The 25,088-nt window shown below is 51.9% G+C and overlaps 1 protein-coding gene across 2 annotated transcripts; it reads left to right on the forward strand.

Moving 5' to 3' along the window:
- Nucleotides 1–14,926: 14,926 nt before the first annotated feature.
- On the forward strand, nt 14,927–20,674 carry DYNLL2 (dynein light chain LC8-type 2). 2 transcript variants are annotated; one of them, XM_056351041.1, is made up of 3 exons: nt 14,927–15,085; nt 18,453–18,591; nt 20,272–20,674. In XM_056351041.1, the coding sequence occupies exons 2-3, from the start codon at nt 18,460–18,462 to the stop codon at nt 20,407–20,409; spliced, it is 270 nt and encodes an 89-aa protein (XP_056207016.1). In that variant the 5' UTR covers nt 14,927–15,085; nt 18,453–18,459; the 3' UTR covers nt 20,410–20,674. The 2 variants fall into 2 exon arrangements, with proteins under 2 accessions (XP_056207016.1, XP_056207007.1); XM_056351032.1 differs by lacking the exon at nt 14,927–15,085 and having other exon boundaries at nt 18,439–18,591.
- Nucleotides 20,675–25,088: the final 4,414 nt, after the last annotated feature.

The following is a 25,088-nucleotide window of genomic DNA, read 5'->3' on the forward strand; positions in this document are numbered from 1 at the left end:
GAGCTCCTGAGGTTGGAGCACTGAGCTGCAGGACTTCAGTGGGAACTTTAGGATAAATAAATTTTTTGAAGCAGCGAGTTTAACAAGCTAATTCAATTCTTTGCCCACTCAGTAGAAATACTTGTTGCATATTTAAAAAAAGAACAATTTCCCTTCCTCACAAAAAAGTAAATCTCAAAGACCATGAATATGCTTCTTCCCAGGTTCAGGGAAGGTTCCAGCCCTTGCCAAAAAACGAATCTTTGTTTCCAAAAGCTTATTAAACTGCTGGAAGTTATTCTTAAAGGCATAACAAAAAAGTGGTAAGTCTGCCTATTTTGTGAAAACCCTACTGCATAATTTCTTTTGTGTGTTAATAATCCTCATAACTGCTTTAAATTACTGCTTTAATTACCTTAATGAAGTGTCTCTTTATAGAAATATTGACTGTTTTCTCCCTCATTACCTTTTTTAGCTCTGTGTTATCAGCGGAACCCTTAAAACAGTCGGGTAAGCTGCACAACATTCATTTTCTTTGTTGGAGTCGCTTTTGGCTTTCTGGTAAAATGTGTGTGGAGAATCATTAAATAATTATGTGGAAAATAAATTACTGGGAAGGAAAAGGCAAATAATCTTGCTGAAAAAAAAAGAAGCCAACTACTGTAAAACAACAAGCTTTTGTTCTCAAAAGAAGAGTGATGAAAAACAGGGGTTTCCAACTGAGAATATTGATGGATAATGCAAATAGAACCGTGCCACCCAGTACACGAAGTGTCAAGGCAGGTGGGGATGTGCTGGGCAGCACTTTGTTACGGCTGCTCCTCACTCTGCTTTAGGCCTGCTCATGCACAGAAAGAAAACTAGCCGCTTTGTTTGGCCCTCCCTGGCATTTCCGCAGCCTTCACTCCCAGGCCTCTTCCCCGGGTTAAAATGCACTCCCACTCACTGCAAATACCCGTCCCGGTGCCCGGGGCGGGGGGGTGGGGGCTTTTTCTGCAAAGATACTGAAATGCTTTACAATGGGCTCACCGCTCGCTTTTATTTAGGATGAAACAGAAGCGCTGGGAGGTTTCCCAGGATGAGCTGGTAGGGCTGGGGGCAGCGCCGGGGTGCAGCCCACCTCTGAGCAGGGTGGCCGTGGCTGTGGTTCTGCGTGCTGGCTGCCATCGCTCTTGCTGCTCCTCTGGCTCTGTTCGCAGAACCTGTTTTTCCTAATCTGAAGTACGTAGGATCCAGCTGGGATTAGTTTTGACTAATCTTACTTTGTTGCAAAATAACAGTTCATCAAAGCTCAGATTGTTTAGAAGAAAAAGAATGGTTTTTAAAGCCACCTCTTAAGTTGTAACTGTTTCTTCGGAGAACTAAGCTTTGAATTGTCCAAACTTGCCGTTTCCATCCCGTAACAGCCCTGGATATGCTGCATGAGTGGTTTCATCTGGCATTTCACAGCAGCACAGAACCACACGGGTAGGGTCTTTGGAATATAAATTTGAAACATAAAGCTGGTATTTTGGGGGCCTTCAGTTTTAAGTAGTGCCTCCATGTTACCAACGCTATTAATTTTCATGCAGAAAAAAGATGCAAAAATACAGCCTGCGATTTTTTTGGAGAAACTCTGAGTGCATTGGTAAGACGAGGAAAGTGTGTGTAAGTTTGAAAGTATTTCCCACAAAGGTGGATGGTGGCAGAGCTCGTTCTGTTTGCATAGATTTATTTGCAAGCCAGAAGGTTTTCACGTGTGCATGCTGTAGCATGTCTCGATGCAAACGAAAACCACAACACACTTAGGTGAATTTCTCAGGAAAGCCAGCCTGAAAGGGAACACACAGGCAGAGATTTAAAGAAAAGCCACACGGAAGAGCAGGCTGCAGCGACTGGCCTTTTCCATAGGTAACACCACCGGAATTCAAAGCACTCCTGGAAGGCATTGTGAAAATGCTCATTTTTAGAAATGAAACATCAATCTTTTTTCTTTATTAGAGCAGCTACACCATTACAGCTGTTAAGCACGACGTGTTTGGCAGGGCTGTGCTCATGAGGCCCCAGAGCAGACAGCTGGGGTCTTCACGGGACCCTACAGCCGCAGCTGCGCAGGACCACCAGCCACCTCCTCACCCTGGGCTGGTCTCCAGCAGCATGCCAGGCCGGCTGGAGGGGCGCAAGTAATCTATTTAAATTGCATGTGGTTGTTTGTCTTGATAGTAGCTGTTAAAGGTTAATTTAAAAAAAATTTAAAAATCAGGGGGGTTGATGTGATTTCTTCTGTCTTGTTTTTATGTTACTCTGATTTTCAGCGCCTGGTTTCACCTTTGATTTCCCACATACCAGTGCACTGCATCTGGGGGTGGGGAGGAGAAGAGGCAGCAATTAGTACAGACTGAGAAGTTTAAATGGCCCCCCCAACCTGTTTTAATTGATTTCATTCTCTGGGAAAACATTTATGTTCATACAGGGCTCTGCGGGCTCCTCCTGCCCACTCTCCCTTGCTCCCTGTCTCCCGCTGTAACTGAATATTGCAGCAGCTGGTTACATTGCTCTTCCCTCTCCCACCCTGGTGGGATGCTCCAAGGCCTGGCATGGATGAAGGAAAATCAATGGAACCTGTTAATGAAAACAAACCTGCTAAGGTTTATCCCTGCTAGGGAATAAATAAGCAAAAGGGAGCGTGTCCGTGTGGGTTGCTCATTTCAGAGAGATCCTAGTGGTTAGGGGGAGACTGGCCAGTGAGGGTTTCCCTGCAACTGTTCCCTTGCTCCCTTTTCTTTTGCTATTTGTATTTCTCTCTGCATTCCCAGGAGTTGCCTCCTTTCCTCTCGATGCCTTCCCGCACCCAGGCGTGTGGCATATGGCTGGCTGAGCTGGCTGTGCTGGGATCCACTGAGGAGCCACTGTCGTAGCACAGGCTGGTGGCACGGCACCGGTGCTGGCAGCTCGCCGGCTCAGCACCTCCTTTCCCACCACTTGTGCTTTTGACTCAGAGCAAGTGATGCCGTCCTGAAACAGGGAACTGAGACAGCCAGCGGTGACAAAGCCCCTGGGAGGTAGCGCTGAGCCAGCCAGCCCTTGGAGCAAGAGCCCTGTGCTGCAGGGCTTATTGAACGGGCAATATTTTGTATTTGTCCATAAGAACTCTCGATAGCTTCTCATCTGTGCATGGCATCTGTCACCTGCCCCGCCAGGAAATGACAGCGCCATGGCGCTGCCGTCAGCTGCCCTGCCACAGGCAGCGAGAGCTTGGATTTAGACATCCCAGGGGACATCTTCGTGGTAGCCATGCCACCGAGCTGAACCTCAGGAGCATGGGTAGAGCTCAATCTTTTTGTTCTCCAAAAATAACCCCAATTTGCTAGGCCTCGGTGGTTTTTAAAAGGAGGTTTTCCATTAGCTTTCCATCAGGGAGCCGCTGGCAGCACTGCCGACGTCCCCGCTCCCTCCTCAGCTCGCGGCTTTCAGAGACGATGGACACAGCCCCTGTGGCATCAGTGTGGGTTTGCTGGGTTTTTTTAATACAAGGAAAGAGAACGAGTAAGAAATGCATTAACATTTGTTTCAAGCAGAATATTTTTAAATACAAATAAAGTTTTAGGAACTGTTTTATTGACATCTGTAACTTTATGTAAACATTTGAGAAAGGTGAGGGATTGCGATAACCACTTGAATACAAGGAGCAATGCAGACCAAGGCAGGAGTGACACCAAGCCATGTATTTTTACTATCTGAGCTCGATGAAAGGCAAACAAACGAGGAAAAATAAACTAGACATTTACAAAAGGCCTGGGGTGGGATCAGGGGCCTTGTTCCCAAGCCATTTGCCGAGCCCAGCACCACGGCTAAAAGGTGCTGCAAAAGGGCTTGTTCCTGGTCCCACTGAAAATCCTGTTTCACAGCATTTTTTTATGCAGATGTTTGCCTTTTAGGAAACCTTGCTGCTCATATCCCAATCATTCTTAAAGGTGAAAGGTGCAAAAGCAACTGCTTTCAAATAAGCAAGTTAAAATACGTCATCAGAAATTAGGAGTGGGAACACGCTGGCTATCCGCTGCTGGCAGTGGCTGTCCCTCACCGCTCTGCGGGGAAAAGCAAAACCCAGTCAATGTTCATTCCTTGTGTGGTACTGGGCTTACTGGTAGCACGATAGCCCACCTACAATGTGAAATACAAAGAAGGAACCTTCTTTTTTTCTTTTTCCTAATATGCCTTTTGGGTGCAGTTGCTTGAGGATAGTAAATAAGAATAGCAGATCATTCTAATTTAGAGGCAGCATGCAAGTATGAACATCAGATATTATTTTGATAGTTTCCCAGGAAGCATATTAACATTTTTATATGCTGAAATACCACACATGAGAAAGGAAGGATCAAAGGAGCAGCGAGCTTCACGGGATGAGGAGGTCTGGGAGAGCTGGGCTGGCGAGGGTGGGGAGCCGCAGCACCAGTAAAAGTCGCATTTCCTTCATGGGAACCAGTTAACCATAAACCCAACAGTTTGGATAATGTTGCGGCATATCAGAGGACATTACTGCTTCCTTCCCTCGCCTTTCCATAACGGAGGTTTTCATTAGACGTGCACCACTTCGCGTTTAAGGAGACACAGTGGGTGTTCTGCAGCAGGAGCTGGATTTGCTGAGTTCAGCCTCTGCAGCGCTGCTGTGAACAGAGAAGGCAGCCTGTGGGGAGGTGGGACACGACGGGGCAGAGCCCTCCCAGAGCCAGGGGATAAAACACGCTGCGCTGAGCTCCTTGCTGCACCAGCCCTTGTTCCTGCTCCTCATGGCTGCCGACCTCCGAGCCCAGCACACGTTAGCCTTGCCTTCGGGAGGCCACCACCACTGAGCCGTGTGTTCTCCACCGACGTGATGCCCCACACGAGGCACTGGCTGCGGTCCCCAGGCACCACGCGGCGGCGGCGCGCAGCCAGGCTGTGCACACACATGCTGCTCAGGGTCCATCACGTCTCCACCGTGGCCGCGCGGCCGTGGCACGCTGCCTGGGCTGGCCCCTGCCGGGATTGTTTGCTGTTAGCAGCAGAGGCAGAAGGAGCAATAAACGTGTGCTGCTGGGCCTAGGGGCATACATAAAGCAGTGCCTCTGCATACTTTTGTTTGCTCCGAGAGCATCAAAGATGTCGCTGAGTATTTTTTTTCCTCTAGGGCTTCTTTTTTGTTGTTGATTATTCCCCTTTTTATTCTTACTACTACTACTGGGCAGAGAGCAGTTTTGCTCCCTAACCGATTGCTCGCCTCTTTGGAGTTAAACATGAGCTGAGCACTGTGATGGACCCCCTAAGCACTGGTGGGACTGGGCTGAACTGGAAATGAACGTTCCAGACACCTGCTTTGGTAGTTCACACTGACAGCTCGGGTTTGGGTGCTGCTCCAGCCATGGGGAGCCTGGGGACACTTGCCGGCTTCCTGGGGCTCCATGGCAAAGACAGACGTGTTTGGTGGTGGCTGACATACAGACTCGTGTGGAGCCCGGCAGGGAGGCAGAGCTGTCTGAGGCCACCCAGGGCTGTTCCCAAGGACACACGCCTCTGTGCAGAGGTTTGCTCCCCTCCCATGGATATTTCCTTGCCGTGGGACCTAAGCAGCTGTTAGATTCCCTTAAAACAACAACCACCTTTGCAAACCTTGGCAATGTGTATTTTGTTTGCTAAAAACCTCTACCCTTTGCTTGCCACGAAATGCATTCCTGACACCTCCCCGCTGTATTGCCATAGATAACTAGCACCACTCAAACGGGGGATGTGGCTGGACCCTGCCCAGAATTCCCACCCTGGGGGGTGCCAGGCAGGGGATGGGGTGCACTCACATGAGTTACACCCTGATAAATCAAGTCTGGGCATGTGTTGCTGCGTGCAGGAGAGGAATGGAGAGCACAGCAATGACTAGCCATGCACCCCCAGCCCCGCAGCCAGCACCAGACTGCGAGGGCGAGGCTGTCCTGCTGCAAGGGGCTTCCCTGGGGCACGGGCTGTGTGCTGGAAGGATACCACGACATTTTGTAAGTATTAAAATACCAAACCCTGGGGTTTCTTCCTGCCTCTGCAGGAAGCCCTGTGCTTTTTAGGTAGGTGCTGTGCCTGTTTGAGGATATCTCCCCAGTGTGGCTCTGTTGCGGTGGGCAATGGTTGGATGCTCGACTTTCCTATACAGGGTGCCTCTGTCAGGAGGAAGAGCCCCATCACTGGCAGGAAAGCGGGATTATTCCCTGCATCCCAACAGAAGGGCCCCCTTGCACTCATACTGGAGATGCAAGCAGGGTTTCAGCCAAGCCTTTATAAGTCAGTCCCTTGTGCCTAGAGAAGGAACTGCCACTTTCTGTGCTGTGAGGCTTGTGGCAGGAGATGAGCTGAGTCCAAAGGGTGGTGGGGTCAGAGCCGCCTCCCGTTAGCACCGCTTACTTTCCTGGCTGGTGCTGGGGGTGCCAGAGGGAGGTGGGTACAGACCCTGCTCTGCCCCGTCTCCGTTGCTGAGCCTTGGGGTTGCTGCAGGCAAGAAGCTGGGCTGTGAGCAGAGCTCTGCACCGGGACCTTTCCCTGCTCTATTTCCAAGGCAGATTAAGTGGTAGGCAGAGTAGCCCTAAGCATTCCTCTAATTAAAACAAAATCCCTCATGGCGGCTTATATACAGAGAGATATTACAGACTTAAGGGATGTGTAAAATGTGTATTTATTGATTGGATCAACTGTTGCAGCTCCTTCCACAGGGTTCAGCGAGAGCATCAACAGATGACTGACCAGGCTGGCGAGGAGGGCTTGGCTAGTTCTTTCACTGGTGGGCTGGCACCTGTGTCACAGTGAGCCCGTGAATACCTGCCTGGTATATATATACATGTATACATTTATATACATAGCTACCTAGCTAGGCATCACCTCCTGCGCCCATCCTGGGAGCCCCTCGGTTCTGGTCCTGCTTTGCTGGGCTGGTGCTGGCTGTGCTGCGGGACTCCTTGCTCGGCACGGGGCTCCCACCACCCCCCGTTTGATGGCTGTGGGATTGCAGAGTTGCACCCATAGTGGGTTGTTTCCAGCTGCTTTGCTTCTGAGTCCACTCATAATGGTCAGTATTTTTAATTCAGGAAGGCAAGATCATTTCTGGTAAAGCTTCAGTAGTGATTGAAGGACGTGATGTACTTTCCAGTGAGAAACATCCACTCGACAGCTTTTGCAGGCTGTGATTTTGTGCTTAGCAAGTTGCTCCACCTTGAAGAACAACCCCAAGAAATGTGAGTGTGTTGTGGAAATGTCTGCAGGCCTGGATTAAAATGGCACTGGCAGATGATGCTGTAGCTTCCACAACATAAACATTACAGAAAAATAGTGTAAATATGGGGGATTCTATTTTTTTCCCCTCACTGAGGCCAGGAAGTGCCGGAGCTTAAATAAATCATTGCAGAAGTGAGACTGACCTAGATCATTCTACACAGTGGAGACCTTGTCTCCTGCTTTTGGAGCTTCTTGTATTTATGCTGTGCCACAACAGAGTGTAAGTTGTCTGCATGGCAGTAGCTGCTTCCTACGCCCTGGGGAGCTCGGGGGAAGGTGTGAGATCAGCTCGCGTGTGGCGGCAAGGCTGCTGGGGAGACAAAACCACCAGCTCATGCGTGCTGGGCAAACCAGCGGGTATTTTTGGTGCTGCACTGCCCCATGCTTGGCACTGGCAGGTTTCCCTGCCCTGTATGGGACTGCGGCTCTGCTGGGCTCTGCTTGTCCCTGCATGAGCACCCAGTCAGGTCATGCATGAGTGCCTGATGAATTCATGCACAGATGTCTAATCAATGAATGCACAAGTGTCCAGTTAATTTACATTTGAGCACCCAACAAGTTCGTGCATGAGCACCCAATTAGTGCATGCATCAGCACCCAATCAGTTCATGCATGAGTGCCTGGGAGGTTCATGAGTGCCCAACCTGTGCATGCATGAGCAACCAAAAAGATTCTGCATGAGCACACAGTGAACCTGCACACAGATTTGTTCAGGCACAAGTGTAGCATTAGTCCACGCATGAATGCCCAGTTAGTGCATGCATGAATGCCTGATTACTGTACAGATAAGCCCCCAATTAGTGCATGCATGAGCACCCAAGTAGTTCACGCATGAGTGCCTAGTTATTTTGTATATGAATGCCCAATTAGTGTGTGCATGACTGCTCAATTATTTCATGCAGGAGCACCAAGTGATTTACATGAGGTTTCCCATTTTGTTCACCTATGAACGCCCAGGGGTGTTCCTGGAGCAGGGACACCCCTGGGGACTGCAGCCCATGGCTGACCCGCAGCAGGGAAGGAAGGACCGTGGCAGAGTGGAGGAAATGCAGAGGGCAGACAGAGCCATGGCTGCTGTGGATGTGCCATGGTGGTGCAGGAGGAAATCCCCCCATTGCAGCCAGCCCAAAGCAACCTGGCATGCCTTGGCACCCCGGAGCTTGTCTGAGGGCAGCGCTGTGCTCTGCTTGGCCACAAAACACCAGCCCTGGTGCATGCTGTGGCTCGCGGGAGGGTGGAGCATATCATCACAACAGCCCTTCCAGCCTTAAAAATTTAGGAAGCCTTTGACATGCAGGCAGGGCCCCTTGCAGGTAAACCACATTGGGTTTAGGGCTTGTGCTGGAACACCAAGTCCAAATAAGAGGAAGGACAGAAAAGAAAAAATGCAGAAACTCAAGGGAAGAAGTAAAATTAACACTCGACCTTGACCTGGCCCTGTGAGCACACCAAATCTGTGTCCCAAAACCTCTGTCTCACAGTGGGACTGGGACCCCAGCACACTCCGCTGCATGGTCACACAGCATGTGGCTTTGATGTGACTTCTCCTTTGGTGTTTGTTGTCTCTAAACCCATCTTCCACCTCAGGAGAGATCAGATTAAAGGGAGTTCCCAGCTCTTGGTGCATCCAGCTGCTGTGGGAGCCTGTGCTGGACTGCCGGGACCTGCGAGCGGTGGGCTGGGCAGCTCAGCCTGGCTGGGCTGTGTCGCCTCTTGTCCCTCAGCACGCATCAAGGCAGTTGTTATGTTCCTGTGCTAATATGACCCCGCCAAGATTCCAGAGAGATATTTTTATTTATGGATCCTACATGAACTGCACACCGCAAGTCACTTGCAAAAACTTGCAGAGCGTAGATGACCTGAATACATATTAATAAGGCTCACAAGTCATTTAGTGTTAGTTTTTTCTATCACGCTTGCGGGATGGCAAGGAACGCACTACCTCGTGGAAAGCAATGTTTAGACAAAGAGCCGTCTCCAGCTTGTCACATTTTTAAGCCCATTTGCTTTGGAGATAAGCCCAGGCTGCCCTGCCGTGGTGCCACGCTGCAGCTGCTTCTGCTCGGGGACAGACCTCAGGAGACAAGCAGCGATGGCTCTGTGCTCGCCCGCACCATGGAAGGGCCACTCTGGCTTTGGGGACAGGGCAATGCATGGCCAGAGGCCACGGCGGGGGGGTTCAGAGACCCGGTGCGTGACGCTGATGGGATGTGTTTGACCTGGTCCTGGGTGGTTCTTCTGATGAAGGAGCATTTCTCCCTGGGCAGGACCACCTCAGCCCCCGGTGCCTGCTACCCCACTGCTGCCAGGGTAGCGATCCCTTTCCTGGCTGGGGGACATGGGGGACAGCCCCAGGGCTGGTATTTATGCACTCTGGTCTCACTCCAGACTAAGCCTTTGCAAATCAGGCATGGGGACGAGGTGCTCAGAGTGCCAGTCACAGGGAGAACCTGGTTCCCATTCCCCATGGGATGTGAGAGTAATCCATGGGGGACCGAAATGCTCCCAGACTGGATCTGTGCAGGGAAGAGGATGGCAGATAGTGAAAATGCTTTATCATCCCAAATTTGTGAACAATAAACTGGGGGACTTGGGGTCTGATATTGACATTAACCAACCGCTTACAGCGATCAAACACTCGGCATCAGCGGTCGCAGCTCCCGCTGGAGTTTTACAGAGCGTTTCCTTTTACAGCGCATTTTCTTTTTCCACAGGATTTATTCAGGTTCTATAGCAGGGATTCAGGGAGATAATCACGTACATTAACCAGGGCACTGAAAACTGCTTCGCAAACAAGATTGATCAAAGCAGCCCTGGACTGATAGCAAACCCTCCATAATGCAGTTTGCAAAACACTTGCCAAAACAATTGACTCCTGGTAAAAAATAACGCACTGGGCAGCCTGGGGGGTGGCTGCGGCCGGCGAGGGGCCCAGCTCCAGCAGCCGGAGAGCTGGTGGCTGGGGACCTCAGCAATGAGGAAGGGCCAGGTCTGGCTCCCCTCGCCCAAGGCAGGCTCCAGGCTTTGGCATTGGGATATGAGCACCCAGGAGGAGCAGCTGGCTGAATCCTGCCCCAGGACAATGTGGGTGCCAGGATGGCAGGTCACTGGGGTGCCTGGCCACATGCGGAGCCATCCCGCTGGGCAGTGCGTGCCACCCCATGGGTGCCTCATGGACAGGCTGTCACTTGCAGGGGAGAGCCATGCAATTTGCCAGGGGTCAGACTCTGCAAGGCTTTTCCCCTGGCAGAAGCTGAACACCGGGCTGAGCTGCCGGCAGTGCCGCCCTCTCATGCTTGCATCTCGTTTCTGTGCAGCTGCTTTGCAGCGTATCTCCGCAAGGAGATCGGGAGCTGCCAGCACTTTGCTCGATGCATCAGCCACAGGAGGATGATTATTGGTGATTGCGATGAGGAAGAGTACCCGCAGCCGCCCTGGCTGTGATGTTCACACTCCAGCTGCAGCAGGCAGGACCTGACAGAGGGGGTTTGTGCTGGTAGGGTGAAATGGCCAAAGTCCACTTTGTGGGGAGTAGCAGCCCTGCTCTGAGGTACCTGGGTGTCACTGCTATGCCCACACCCCTCAGGACATGTGGGGAGAGCAAGGAGGGGAATAATAAAATAAGGTACTTTCCTGGTGCTGTTGTTTTTATCAATTATTGGGAAAAGAAAGCAATCGATGGAGCCTGGAGAAGAGCAAGGAGTCAAGCAGAGGTGCAGGAGACACGCTGGAGGAGAGAGGGAAGGAAATCCTGCAGGGAGAGGAGATGAAAGCAACATTTCTAGTTTTCTGCTGTGGGCACATGCTTCAAAACACATCCATGTGCTATGTCCGTGACAGGGCAGAGCAGAAGTAACTGGCTAAGTTGTAGCAAAGCGGGTGTAGGTTAAAGAAGAAAAATCTCCTATGGGGGTTGTTACTATGGAGGCGCAGCATGGAAGCAGAGCTGGTGTGATGCTGCAGCCTCACTGTCAGCCCAGCTTTTGGTTCCCAGACCTCTGCATTTATTATGGCTGTGCACAAAGTCTGTGTTTTTTGACTTAAAATTGCCTGGGATTGGAAATGCATCCTGTGGGGAAGCGTGCAGCCACAGGGCAGGAGGAGCACAGCCTTAGATGGCAAACTGCTCCTCACCGCCAAGCCCTTTTCCTGTGAAGTGCCTTATATAGTGCACTCAGAGGAATTTATAAATAAATGCTTTTTGTCATGATTCAGGAACGCATCTCCTTCCGTGGCATTTGAAGCACTTTCTTCCATCAAGGCTGTGTTCCTTGATGTGCAAAGAGCAGTGCTGAGTCCACAGCACCCGGCAGCAGCTATGGCCAGGGCTGTGCTGGGCAGGAATGGGGCTCCTGCACCTCCTCTCACTGCCAACTGCTTTGGGGAAGGAGGCAGCATGTAACTGGGATGGGCTTACACTGGGATGACAGAAGCAACCACCCACACTGAAGCCAGCTCTGTGGACCATTGGCTGTAGCCATTTGGGTTCATGGCCATTGTTTTATACCTTGTCTCTTTGCATCTGGGTCCACAGGGCAGCTCCTTCCCGCCCTGGGCTGATGGCACCCACGGGTGTCCCTGGGACAGGCAGGGCAGGAGGGAGGCAAGCACTGCTTCTGCACCCGCTTGCACCGGGAAAACAGCAGGAGCACAGGAGTCCTCATGGGCAAGCCTGGGGCTCCTGTTGTGCAGGACAGACAGGACGAGCATCGCTCAGCAGCTGCCTCTAACCTTAAAACCTGCCGAGCCCCTGTCAGCTGCCTCAGCTCAAGATTAATAGTACAATAAAACCAGACTTGGTGATTATCACTGTATCACACATGAGCATTAAGTAGAAACTCATGGTAGTGGGAACAGAAATCTGACTTACAGCAGCTCAGATCCCTCCCCACTAATGAAGCTCCTTCATTAGTCTGGGATGGCGTGGCAATACACGCTGGGCAACCTGGCTCTGCCACGGGTGATGGCATCCCGACCCACAGGCCTGGCTCACCCACGGCAGCAGCACTGTGAGAGTGGGTTTGTGTTTGCCAGATACCAGAGCTCCTCAGAGGAGAAAAAGCGGAGGGCTTTCTCCACAGCTTAGTGCTGGGAGGGAGGGAGCTGCCTCCTCCAGCCCAGCCGGGCTGTCCGCGTGCCTCACGGGGCCATAGCCAGGCTCTGTGCCCATGGTGCTGCCACCCTGATGCAAACCACGGCTCTGGCCTGGCCTGGCAAGGGGAGAGCCAAGGCTCTGTGCCTCCCAATCTGGGATGCTCATAAAAAAGATTCACAAGATTCAGATCTGTTGCCTCAACAGGGACTTGGCAGAGCTATAAATAGCCCAGCCAAGCGGCGTGCAGCCAACCTGAGCAGAGCTGCTGCCCTCGCAGCCCGGCACTCCTGGGAGCCTCCCGGGATGACCAGCTCTGCTGCTTTGCAGCACAGCATAGGGGAGCCTGCCTGCTCCGGCTGGACAAGCCTGGACCACAGCCTACAGGGACCTGGGTCTGCCCCATCACCACTCCTGGGGCTCCCTGTGGGCTCCCCATCTCTGGCACCCCAGGGGGACTCCAACCTCCTGCCTCTCTCAAGTAGGTCTCGCTCTGGCAGCTGCCCATTATCTGCCTGGGCATGGCCTCTCCCACGCCTCAGCCCTGAGATCAGCACCTGCAGCTCCCTCCGGTCATGTGGAGCCTCTGGAAACATCATCATGAAAATATTTAGTCCCAATGCCACTGAGATGGAAGCTCATAAAGGGCTGTAGCTGAGCCTGTTACTGCATCAGCACTGGCATCCAAAAGAGAGGAAGGCATGGTCCCGGCTGGGGGTGGCCTGTAGTGACCCAGCACATGTCAGTGGGTGCAGGGCATCACCTGCATCCCAGCAGGATGGGCACTGTCAGCTCTCCTGTCCTGCAGAGGGAGCAAGAAAAGTCAGCCTGCAAGAGAAAGCAAGAACATTGCTCCAGGGGTTCAAAGTGACCATCAGTTAATTCCCAGAGCGACACAGAGGGTTCTGTAATTTGACAGCTGCAGCCCAACCCTCCACTCTGACCACATATTTTTTTACTGACACTTCACTTCTTGACCAGAGCGGTGCTTGGTGCAGCCCCAGGATGACTGCAGCTCCCATGTGTGCAGTGCTGACCAGCCAGCAGGCAACCTGCAGCCATTCCCCAGCCCGTGCACCCAGGCTTGGAGCATTTAGCTCCAAGGGAATGCTGATGCCCTCAAATTATCCATCTGAAGGCTGAAGGTCAGGTCCTATGCTGCCAGTGGTAGTCTTACAAACTTAGTGCCGCACCCTGCGGTGGTAGTCCTCACTTGCTTTTCTGCTGCCTTCTGGCTTCTGCTATCTTAAGGCTGAAGATTAGGTCCAGACCTATTTGGGGATAGTAAATATTTTATTTGCTGGGAGTTTTGACCAGTATCTCAGAAACTGCAAAGGTCACACCAGGAAATATCCACTTCATTCGCAAAAAGGATTGGTCCATTCCCAGACTGCCTGCTCGCAAGGCAAAAGCACAGCCGAGGAGTGAACTCCAGCCTGTCCCCCGAGTGCTGTTATCAGCTGTAGCCTTCTCTTCCTTGAGCAATCAAATTAGATAGATCTCAGTACTCGAAGAGGTCTCCCTGGTTCTTAAGGCCACACACGCAATTAAAACTGGTCTCATTAAGCGCCAGCTGAGCCCAGCAAGCGCTGTTTCCATCTCGCTGCTGGTCATACCAGGCAGTGCTGTGCATGCACGGTGGTGTGGAAATGGGGACATGGGAACTGGGAGTTTTTTTGGTTTGCTGGGCTTTTCTTCAGGTGCCTTCTGCAAAGGATTTCTTGGCACCTCTGCTCAAGTGAAATGGAGCAACCAAAATGGGAGCTGGCTGGTGGCCAGTTTAACAGATGGGCCTGCAGGGGCAGCCCTGGGGGCAGGTGTATGCCTGGAGCACATTTATCCAGGGCAGGAGCCCCGTGCGGGAAAGCCAAGTGGCTGCAGCATTGGTGTCACACCTGCATGCCAGGACCCTGCGAGACCCCACAGGCAGCTGTGTGAGCAGCAGAGGGTTACAAGTGTGAGTCTCCTCCACTGTTTCCCACCCTGAGGTCTGCACAGAACAGGCAGTGCGGGGTTTGACTGCCCACCACCCTGGTGGGTACCCTGCTGCAGGACTGCTGGCAGTGGGGCTTGGCTTGGCTCTGGGGTCTGCCACCAGACATACATCCCTGTCACACCTGGTACAAGGGTAGAGCCAGGCCCACCCCAGCAGCAAGGTTCCCCCCAAGGGATCAGGCCCTCCCCAGGCGGTTACCCACAAGGGAACCAGGTCTCCCCAAGGCAGGGGATCACTCGCAGGAGTCAGGGTTACCACCCAGGGCCCCAAGGCAGAGGGGACCCCCGCAGAGGAACCACGGCCCCCTAAGCAGCAGAGAGTCCGCCAAGGGGGTTCATCCCGGCAAGGGGTCAGGGCGACGCGCACCCCCGCCACTGCCCCTCACAGCGCCGGACTACTCCCTGCCCCCGCGAGGCACCGCCCCGCCCCGCCCCGCGCTCGCCCCGAGGCATTGTGGGATGAAACAGGATGTAGGCAGAACAGCGCGGGCGGACGGGCCGGGGCGGCGGGCCGCGCCGCGGAACAGCCAATAGGGGCGCGGCGTGCCGGGCAGCGCAGCCAATGCGGGAGCGACGGGCCGCGCGCCGCAGCGGGCGGGGCGGTATTTGAGCGCGGCGCGGCGGCGAGGCGCAGAGCGCTCGGCGCGGCGCAGGGAGCGGAGCGGGCTGAGGCGAGCGGGTCCGGGCCTCCTCCCACCTTCTCTTCCTCGGTGCCGTGCCTCACCCTCGCGGGGTGGCTCTGTCACTGTGAAGGTGAGCGACGCCGGCCGGGGGGGCGTGGGCCTCTACGTCTCGCCTGACACCGGTCGTTCCTTGGGCGGGGGGGAGGAGACGGCTCGGGCCCCAGGGCGGGGGGGCTACTGGCGGCGGCTGGAGCCCGCCCCACCTCGGTGCTCCGCCGCCGCTGCGTTGCCGGCCCCGCTACAGGCAAGGTCATCGCTGCCTCGGGCGCCCCCGGGGCTCCCCCCCGTGAAGGTCACGCAGGGCTCCGGCCTGCACATGCGCCCGGCTCCTGGGAGCCGCCTGCCTGGGCCCTCTCTTGCGCTGGTGGGGAAGGGGCTGTGCCGCACCCCCGTCCCGGGGCCCTCCCCTGCCTGGGTGGGCGAGGCCGTGGGTGCCGGCCTTGGGCCTCGTCCCCGTCCTCAGGCTCTGTGCTGGCCCGGTGAGAAGCGGTGGGTGCAGGGCTTAGGCCTTGTCCTGCTTCTAGGGCCCTATCCTGCCCGGGGAGGGAAGGAGTGGGTGTGGGGGCTTGTGTCTCGGCCCATTTCAAAGCTGCGTCTTGCCCCCTTGAGGGAAGGGATGGTTGCTGAGCTTGAGCATCATCCCCTCCAAAGCACCATCCTGTTGTGCTGGGGTTGGTGCTGGGCTTGAGCCCCATACGCCTTCCAGGACCTCATTCTACCCGGATGAGGGAAGGCTTGGGTGCTAGCTTGGGCCTAATCCCGTTCCCATGGCCTCATCCTGCCCTGGAGCAGCTGCCAGGGCTGTGGTCTTTTGTTCCTCCTTCAAGACCCTGTACTGGTGAAGGGCTGGCTGCTGGAGCTGTACTGCTACCCCCTTCCAGGCCCGTCCTGCCCTGGGCTGAGTGCTGGGGCTTTTTGGCTTTCTTGAGAGGACCAGACTTATGTGGCAAGACCCTGAGGGCCAGGTGTGATCTTGTGGCTTAGGGGTAATGTGTGTGTGTGTATATGGTGGTGCTGGGCTGCCTCACAGGGAGGTTGCCTCTAGAACCCCATGGGGGAATGAGCTGAGGCTGGGGCTGCTCTGTGGTGGTCATTTGGGTGGGTGGAGTGATGCTCAGAGATGCTCCCTGCCCTGTGGTGGGTGCAGGGGACCTTCCTCCCAGCATGCTGCCAGCTGCGCCCCCCTCCCCGCCCCTCCCCCGCCCCCGGTTGGCACGTGAGGGATGCTGTGCCCTGGAGCAGTGCGGTGCTGGGGAGGGCAGGTTGGCCAGCACTTGCATCTCTACTGAAGGATGATCAGTTTTTTCTATAGCGCTGTTGGCCCTTGGCGGCATGGGCCTGCACTGAGATGCTCCTTGCCTAAACAATGAGGAAAGAAGATGCTTTTTGCAGGTCACTCAGTGGCTGGTTATGTAATGGCAAATGCCCTCTGAACTCGGCGTGCAGTGGAGGTGTGCAAAGGCCATATGTGTGTGAGGACTTGGTTGCCCTCTTCCCTAAAGAGGCTTTCCTGGAAGAATAACCCACAAGTGAATTTCTGCTACTTCCCTTTTCCTGTAGGCTGGGCCCTTGAAAGACTTTTCCAAGGGATTGCTGGATTCCTGGGTAGTGAATCCAAATGTATGGGCAGTTGGTTAGGCTGTTCTGAGCCCTGTCTTGTCCTGCCAGGGTTTCTGGGCCACAGGCTCACACCCACTGGCTTAAACCGGAGGGGAGCAAAGTGCCTGGAAGTGGCTTTTCCAGAGCTGTGGTAGGGGCGTGTGCTCTGTTGGTGTTTGAGCTCAGTGCCTGTCATTCTTCCTGATGCTATTAGGGTATGTTAATAGCAGTGCTCTATTAAACATTGTATCTAAAATGTATAAATTAAGGTGGCGATAGAAGTCTTCAACTGCAGGCAGAGTGAAGAATTGAAGTATTGTAATCATAGGGCTGCAATTATGTAACTGGATTTTCTTTCTCTCTGGATAGCAGGCTCCTTTAATTGCTGTAACAAAGCTGCTCCTTCAGTTTTCTGGGACTGTTCCAGCAAGCAATCGTTGCAGCAGATTTTCTTTGCTCCCCAGTAAAGCTAAAAATGTGTAGTTTCACTATTTCAAAACATGCTTGATAGTATCACTCTAGACTTACAGCATTGTAAAAGGTTTTAGGAAACATAATGGTGCTCTACAGGCTTAATTGGAGGCACTCCTTGCCATTAAGAAGCTTATTCCCACAAAGTTTTAATATGCTCTGGTAAGAGCTGCTGCCAGGGTAAGCAGCTATGGTCCTTCTCAGCACAAACCTTGGCTTGGCTGCTCCCCCAGATAATGTTTGCATCCTCACCAGGCCTCACGTGTGGCTTGGGAGTGAGGGGTCTGGTGCCTGGAGGGGTGTTGGCCTCCTGCTGGCTGGCACACTCCTGCATGGGCCTCCTTCCCCAGGGCGTGTGTTGTGGCCTTTGCTTGAAGAAAGGCTGCAGGGCTGGGATTGCAGGATTTCAGTTTTCTAGGAAAATGAGAACTGCACTGGAAAATTCCCACTGCTGAATGGCTCCCTGGAAAGGCCATGCAGATCTGTGTGTAAATGGCTTTGGTTATTGGTAGGAAGCACCTGAACTAATTTATAGAGTGAAGGGGGCTACATGCCCTGCTCCAGTACACTGCTTTCTAGTTTCATAAAGGTCACAGGCAGCACTACCATGCTGGTTTCTAGTGTCTGTGTTGTGGTTCACAAACTGGGGGGGATAGGGGAGGCTGCTTTGCCAGGTGCTAGCTGCTAGCTCTGTGGTGGGGCTTGCTTCCTGCTGCCCCTGTTTCTAGGCTGCAGTGTGGTGTTACCCTGTTTCTGGCTTGTCAGACCAGCTTTGTCCCGTGGGAACAGCTGAAGTCTGGGTTTCTGTGGCAAAGCAGCAGTGAGCTGAGGGGATGGTAATAGGCTAAATGTGGAACAACACTCCTTCCAGGCTAAACTAGCAGCAGTAACTGTAACTCCTGGCAGGGGGTGGAGTAAAGCACTGCTGCTGTTAACATCCTTCTGAAGCCTCCCTTGCTGGTAACAGTCTGGGATCTGTTGCTTGCAGGGCTCTGAACAGATGATGCTCCAAACTGCTGGTGCACCTGGAAGGCAAACTTGGCTGTAGCCTACTGATGTATGAGGGCAGTGGCTCTCTGCAGATCCCGTCTCCTCCCACACAGTAAGCTTTCCCTGCCTGTGTTCAATGCAGGTGGTGATGTTGGACTATCTCTGATCTAACCTCCAGACAGTGCCAGTGCTCCAGCTATAAAGGGGCACCTTAGTCTGGGACTGCTGTAGGCTACCCTGATAGCCCTGTTATGGTCAGGGTGAGGTTTTTTAGTATCGGCTTGTGACGCAGCCTGTGATAGAAAGGACAACCTCTGATGCGCAGGAAGCTTCTCCTTTCTTGGGGAGGGATTAAAGGAATCTATGTTCTGCCTTAGGTTCACGATGTCTGACAGAAAGGCTGTGATCAAGAATGCGGACATGTCCGAGGACATGCAGCAAGATGCTGTAGACTGTGCTACACAGGCAATGGAGAAGTACAACATAGAAAAGGACATTGCAGCATATATAAAGAAGGTAACTACGGGATGAGGGGGCTGCTCTGGCTGAGACTTCCTGAAGCTCTTGAGTATGTGTGCCTGTCATGAGCCTGAGTGTCTGGGACTTCTACTTGCGTGTTTGGAGGGAGAAGATGCTTTCTTCTTGGCTTCTTTACTGCTATTCCCAAGAGGATGGAGTGACTTCTCCAAGGTCAGAGGAGGGCTGTGGCAGAGCAGAGCCAGGTCTGTTGCTCTGGCAAGCTCTGCACAAACAGTGGGAGTGCTATCCCTCTGGATTTGCCAGCCTAGAAAGAGCTGGCTGCAGTCTGTGTAGGACTTGCTCCATAGATCCTGCTGCTTGCTTTCAGTACTGGTACAGGGTGGGATTGCTCTGTTTCATTCAGAGTGGGTATCTGTGCATGTTCCTGGCTCTGGGGTGGGTGGTGTGAAGGATGATGGGGCCTTGTGCTGGCTGGCAGGGTTGTGAAAGGTGCTACTTCAAAAACAGTGCAAGCAGCTGCCCTGGCTTCTGAAGAGGTCTCTCTCCCTGTTTGCAGGAGCCAATTAGCTCAAAGTCTCATGCCTGATGGCATCTGGGGAGCTGTCTGTTCCCTCTGTAGCCACTTCTCTGAATGGTCAGGCAAAGAGCTTTTGAAGGAGGAAAGTATGACTTCAGATGCAATGCAGTCCTGCACCTGGGCTAGCTTTTGGGACTTGCTTGTAATCTGTGCTTGAATGTAAAGGATTCAAAGGTGTCTTCTAACCTCTTGGATCACTTTGAGGCAAGACTTAACTTAAAGTGCTTGGGGCAATGCAGCCTGTAAAGTGAGTGCAACAGAAGGCACCCAAAAAAAGTTGGCCTTTATATCCTGAGAGTGTGTTGGGAGGAGGGAAGCAATTTGACACACCTTCATGGCCTGGCAAGAAAGCCTTTCCCTTACTTCAAAGGTTACCTGCAAAGAGCTCAAACTGTTTTGCTGCTTTCTGAGGACAAATGCTTGCTTTAATCTTGAATGTTGAGTCTTTTCTTCTGCCTCTGTCTCAGGGGAGGTAAGGGTGTCCTTAGGAGTTGTGTATGAATTAAAGGGAGGAAAATGGTCTTTAACCCTGTCTTCCCTCCTAATAGGAGAAGGCTGGCTATCAAGCCAGCATTTGGCTTGCTTGCCTCTGACCTCTTAGGTCTGTGTGCTGTCTGGCCTGTGAATTTGCCTGCTAATTCTCAATGCAGACTTTGTCCCTTCATGTGAAGAAGAGTCCCAAACAGCAGAAGGCAGACTTCTCCTTCCTTTTTTTTTAGGTGACCTTTAAGCTCAAATGCCTTGCTGGAGCAGACATGCCAGAATCTTTTTTTTTTTGTGAGTGGGTTTGGAATGGGAGAGGAGAAATATTCCCCTGAGCTAGCCTACACGCAGGGCTTGCATAGCACTGTACCAAGGAGGGCTCTTGCATCTGCTCTTTCTGCCCAGGGCTGATGGGTGCTCCAAGTCTCAGGAGATCACTTGTTTCTGTTGGATCCTTCAAACAATCCAGTGCGGAGGCCTGGTTGAATCAGTCACTACCTTGCTTGATACAGTAGTGTCTTGCAGTGGGGAATCTAGAGGTGCTGCAGCTGGGAGGAAAGGTGATAGTGTGTGAACAGAGCCAGCTAAGAGTTTGTGCTTAGAACTATTTTCATGTGGGCTTTTTTGGCCTTAATGCCTCTCTTCTCTTTCTTCAGGAATTTGACAAGAAATACAACCCAACTTGGCACTGCATTGTTGGCAGAAACTTTGGCAGCTATGTAACACACGAGACAAAGCACTTCATCTATTTTTACTTGGGTCAGGTTGCAATTCTTCTCTTCAAGTCTGGATAGGAAGTAGGAACAAGTGAAATTTGGACTGTAATGCACTGATGGCTGAAGCCACAACTCCCTTTAACATGGCTATGCCGCTGCATGGACTGTATACTATATTTAATGTGTATATGTTGCAGTAAAAATCTACTTCTGTTTAGTTGCCTGGGAAGAAGGCGGCATTTTTTTTGTTACTGCTTTTTTTTGGTTGTATTGCACTAGGAAACCTGTAAATGCTTAAACAATGGCCTTTACGTGGGAAGAAATAAAACTATTCCACAACAGCTCCCTCAGTGGTAACTCCTTTTTTGAGGCTGGGAAAACTTTGGGCAGGCCAAAAAGACCCTGACTTCCTTACTGAGTTTTATTAGACTGTTAATCTTGTTACAAGGAGCAAAGCCAGTGTGAGCCTCTGTACCCACCCTGCAGACTGTAGAGAGCTGGCTCTCCCAGTAACCTCAGTGCAGGTACTTAGACCTTCCCTGACAGCTGGTGGGGTGGCTCTTGATTATGTGGCTTTCACACACAAGTTGAACTCCACCTTGGACTGTGATAAACAGACTTGCAGCTGGCACCCTCGGTGTTCTCTTTCAGTGCCCGTATTTTTGGCTCTGCTGAAACATTGACCTAGACTTGTAAGCAACTCAGCCTGGTCTAGAAGACTTCAACAGATAACCCCCTGAGCTGCCGCTTGCCGCAGAAAGCGGCATCCTGTGGCTGAAGTCTTTAGACCTTGATACTGATATCTAAAGCCACGTGGCCCATCCCTGCAATGGAGTAGGATATCAAATTGGTGACTACTGACAACAGCTCTATTTGGTGTGTTCTTAGCCAGTTGTCTCAACACTGCCTTAACTTGATGCTCTCCTTAAACCAAGCTAGTCGTGTGGAAGACTTGTAAGTGGCCACTGTCTCTTTTTTTTTAATTATTTTCTGTAGCTGATAAGCTATTTCTGGAGGACTGTTCTCCATGTTCTGATATCTGCTTTTGTTCTTAAAGCACAGTACCAAGAAGTTTAAATTTACGTGTGATGTTTGTGTGAAGGAAACTCATGTGACATCTGCTTCAAAGGCAGACAAATGTCTTGGTCTCAAATAGGTTCAGCAGTGATGTTGTCTTAGTATGTACTGGCTCTTGGATTACACTGCAGGAAGTTTTTTTTATCTGGGTGGGGGGAAATGCTGTGTGATGGCAAGTAAATAGCTGGTGCTTGTCAAAGTCTATTTATTGGTTTGCTAACTAATGCATAGACAGTATCACTGGGCTGGTGAGTGTAATGTGTCTGAGATTAGTGTTGGTAGTCAGTCACTGCTGGGGGAGAAAGGGCAGAATGAAGGGAGCTCTTCATTGTGAGATGACTTGACCCAGGTTGACTACTTCCTGAAGTAAAAGTCCTTCTTGTCTCTGTGCAAAATCCAAAGTATGCCTAATTTTGTAATATTGATAGAACAATGTTGTAACTAGAAAGAATGTAGCTGTCATAACTTCATGTTGATGGAAATGTCTGCACTGGAGTAATGTGCCTTGGACTGTCTGGGGCACTCTTGTGGTCTTGTCTATTCAGAACTTTGCTCTGGGTCTGAAAGGAGAATGTTTTGGGTTTTTTTTTTCCAAGCATGAGTCTAATGTGAACCTGTTCACGGTCTCTTGTGGAGCAAGATCTGTTCCCTTCATAACTGCAATGGCTCAAATACCATTTATTTTTTTCAAACATTAAAGGTGAATTGACACATTTAAACAGCCTCTAGTTTCTTCTTCATTTCCAGCTGTGCCAAGCAAAAACTGTACTTGGCCAGAGAGAGTGGGAGAGAGTGAGCTGCGAGTTCTCTGCCCTGGAATATGCTGATGACCCAAAGAAGGCAGGTCTGCAGAGGGAAAAACTTGACCTGAAGAACATATGTGGCCAGTCTGTGCTGGTGCTGACCTCTAGCCTGGCTCCAACACTGCACCAGAAGGAAGGGTTAAGGGGAGTGTGTCCTGCTGTGGCCCTGATGAGATGCTTGTGTGCCAAGTAACCTAGATATGAAGGCACTGGGGATAACCTCTTAATGGCTTCAGACAGACTGGGGGTGGTAACAGTTTGAGTCCTGTATGCACTCAAAGGTGTCTCCCTGCTTCACAGGAAAGTAGGCTTTGCCTTCAGGTTTCCTGCCTGTGCTCAGTAGAGGGGTGAGACCTGAAACTTGCCAGTTGCCTGAAGCTGATGTGTGTTTAATGCCTCTTGCACTGCAGGGACTGTGGACGTGCCCTTAAACAAACCCCTTCAGCTTGCTGTCTTGCTCCTGATGCAACATAAATTTGAGTTTGTGGCCTTCCTGGGATCTTGAAAGCTGTGGGCATGTACCAGCTACAGGAGTGCAGCAGCTGCACTGTGGGATGGCAACACTAGCATGAGAAACAAGGGGAAGGTGAGCTGTGGATGAACATGCTTCATGCTAGGCAGCTATAAAATGAGCTGACCCCAAAACTCCCAAGCAAGCAGCGGTGTGGCTGTCATGCACAGGCAATCTGCTGTGACCTACCCCTGGCAGTGCTGAAAAATAGAGGTGGTTTTAACTTTGGGGAGGAGCTGGGAATGATGTTCCTCCTCCAGTAGGCCCAGCCAGCCTTTTAGCTGGAAGTGTGGTTGCTGGGCAAAGCTCCAGCTGTATTGGGGCTCTGTACTCCTGGCCTGGCTAGGTCTGGATTAATGCTGTAGCTCCAAGAAAACATTTGCAGCCTTGTGGGGCTGGGTAGTTGAGCTCCCTTGGTGCACAGGGCTTTTAGTCAAAGCAGCTGGCAAAGAAACTGGCTTCTGGATGCCAGCTGCAGCACAGGAGGCTGTTAATCCAAACTTAGGGTGAAGAACTTTTCCAACCTGAGTTCTATTTGTGGGAAAGCACCACTTCTAGCCACATATCCAGTGTCTGTGGTGCTGGTGTAAATTGGTCCCTGGCAGGACAGCATGACCTGGCACTGACATACGCAAGTAGAAGGGGTGTTTGGTTCTTCCTTGCGTGTGTTGCTGCAGCAGGAGTCCTGCTTCAGGCTAAGGAAATGCTCTGGCTCGCACCTTTAGCAATTAGGCAATGAAACAGTCCTGCTCACCTCCCCATAACCCCTGCAATGGACAGTGGTATCATCTTGTGTCCTCAGCCTTCTCCCTAAACCATTTTTTGCATTGTACAGGGGCTCAAGGTGCAAACTGCCTGAAGTTGAGCAGTGCTTTCCCTCCACAGCTGAGAGCAGGGTGAGGTTTTAACATGGAGCTTTCTGTTCTTGCTGCCTTCCCCTCCCGCTGCCCAGCAGCTGTCTGACACAGCTTTTTGGCTTCGACTTTTTCCATTGCTGGGCTCCACTTTGTCTCTAGTTTCCATCAGGCACAGGTGTCCTGCATGATGCCTTGGAGTGTTAACTGTTCCTGTGCTGGAGGGGCCAACAGTGTCCCCAGGACGGCTGCTCAGGTTCGATGGGGGCCTGAAGCTATTTGGAAACATCTGGATCTGGGGCACTAAGTGGAAGGTATGTATCTGGTGGGGGACATCTGGAGAAAGAAACCGTTTCCAGATGTGTTTGGGCAAAAATGCTATTTAAATGTGAACTCAGTATACGGTACTGTCCTGCCTTACAAGCATTTGGAAAACGTCTGACCGCAGGGGAGTCTGAGGTGCTGGCTGCTGTGGGTGGAGGTCTGGGTGCAGGACAGTGTCTGCAGATGTGCGTGTGCATTCGCTGCAGGTAATGGTGCAGTTTGTGGTTGGGGAGTATCACATTATTTTCTTTTGTACAAGCCAAGTTACTCCTCATGTTGAATATTTCTTCCATATGTGGCCTTACAAAAGCAAAGCTTTGCAGCACTGAAGAGCAGACAGGCTGTTTTCTGGTAGCTGTGCTCCATGTGTGTGTACCAGACGTTGCCTAGGATTCATCCTTCTGCAGAAGGAGCATGGTGTAAAGCTGCATGAGAAATTCTGTGACTGTTAACAGGGAGAGCTAGCTTTGCTCCCTGCCTGCCTGGCACAATGTTCTTCCCCCTTCTCTGTGACCACCTGGGACTCCAGGAAGGGACAAAGTGACAGTGCTGTCCTCCCTACACTGAACATTCTGCACAGGGACTGGGTGTTGCACCCTGCTCCCATGGGAACAGCCAAGTTGCAGGTCCGTGCTCTCCTTCCATCCAGCAAAGCCAGCCTGCGGCACTGCCATTGCAGTGTTAATCTTCCCCAAGCACGTGGAAGCAGAGCCTGTCACTGGTAAATCCTGGTACCCAATGGACATGTTCCTTCTCGCAGTACTTTTGCGGGAGATTTGAGATGAAGAGAGAAAATGTGGAAATCATTTTTATCTCGCTTTCTGTCTCCGACGAGTAAATCCTTGGGAGGCTGGTGCCACGCGGTGAAGGAAGCAGGGCTGTGCCATCCCTGCCCACCCGAGGTTTCCCTGCTTTGTTCTATTTATTGAGCAAGGATTCTGACACCCTTTCCCAGACTGTGACTCATAGCAGCGCTGTCTGTGCCTAAGCCATGTGTCTCAGAGCGCTTTGTAGATACAGGAGCTGAAGGAGCCTTGCAGGAGCCAACTGTGTTTATTAAAAGATGATCAGATGTTTCCTCCCTTAAGGGCAGTGTCTCTAGCTGAGGCTGAGTAATAACTCATTACCGATGAGACAAATAACTGCTTATCATCAGGTCAGTGCCTTCACCAGCCCTGCTGTCAGCCG

The sequence above is a fragment of the Falco biarmicus genome, chromosome 1, assembly GCF_023638135.1.
Source record: "Falco biarmicus isolate bFalBia1 chromosome 1, bFalBia1.pri, whole genome shotgun sequence".
Lineage (NCBI taxonomy): Eukaryota > Metazoa > Chordata > Aves > Falconiformes > Falconidae > Falco > Falco biarmicus.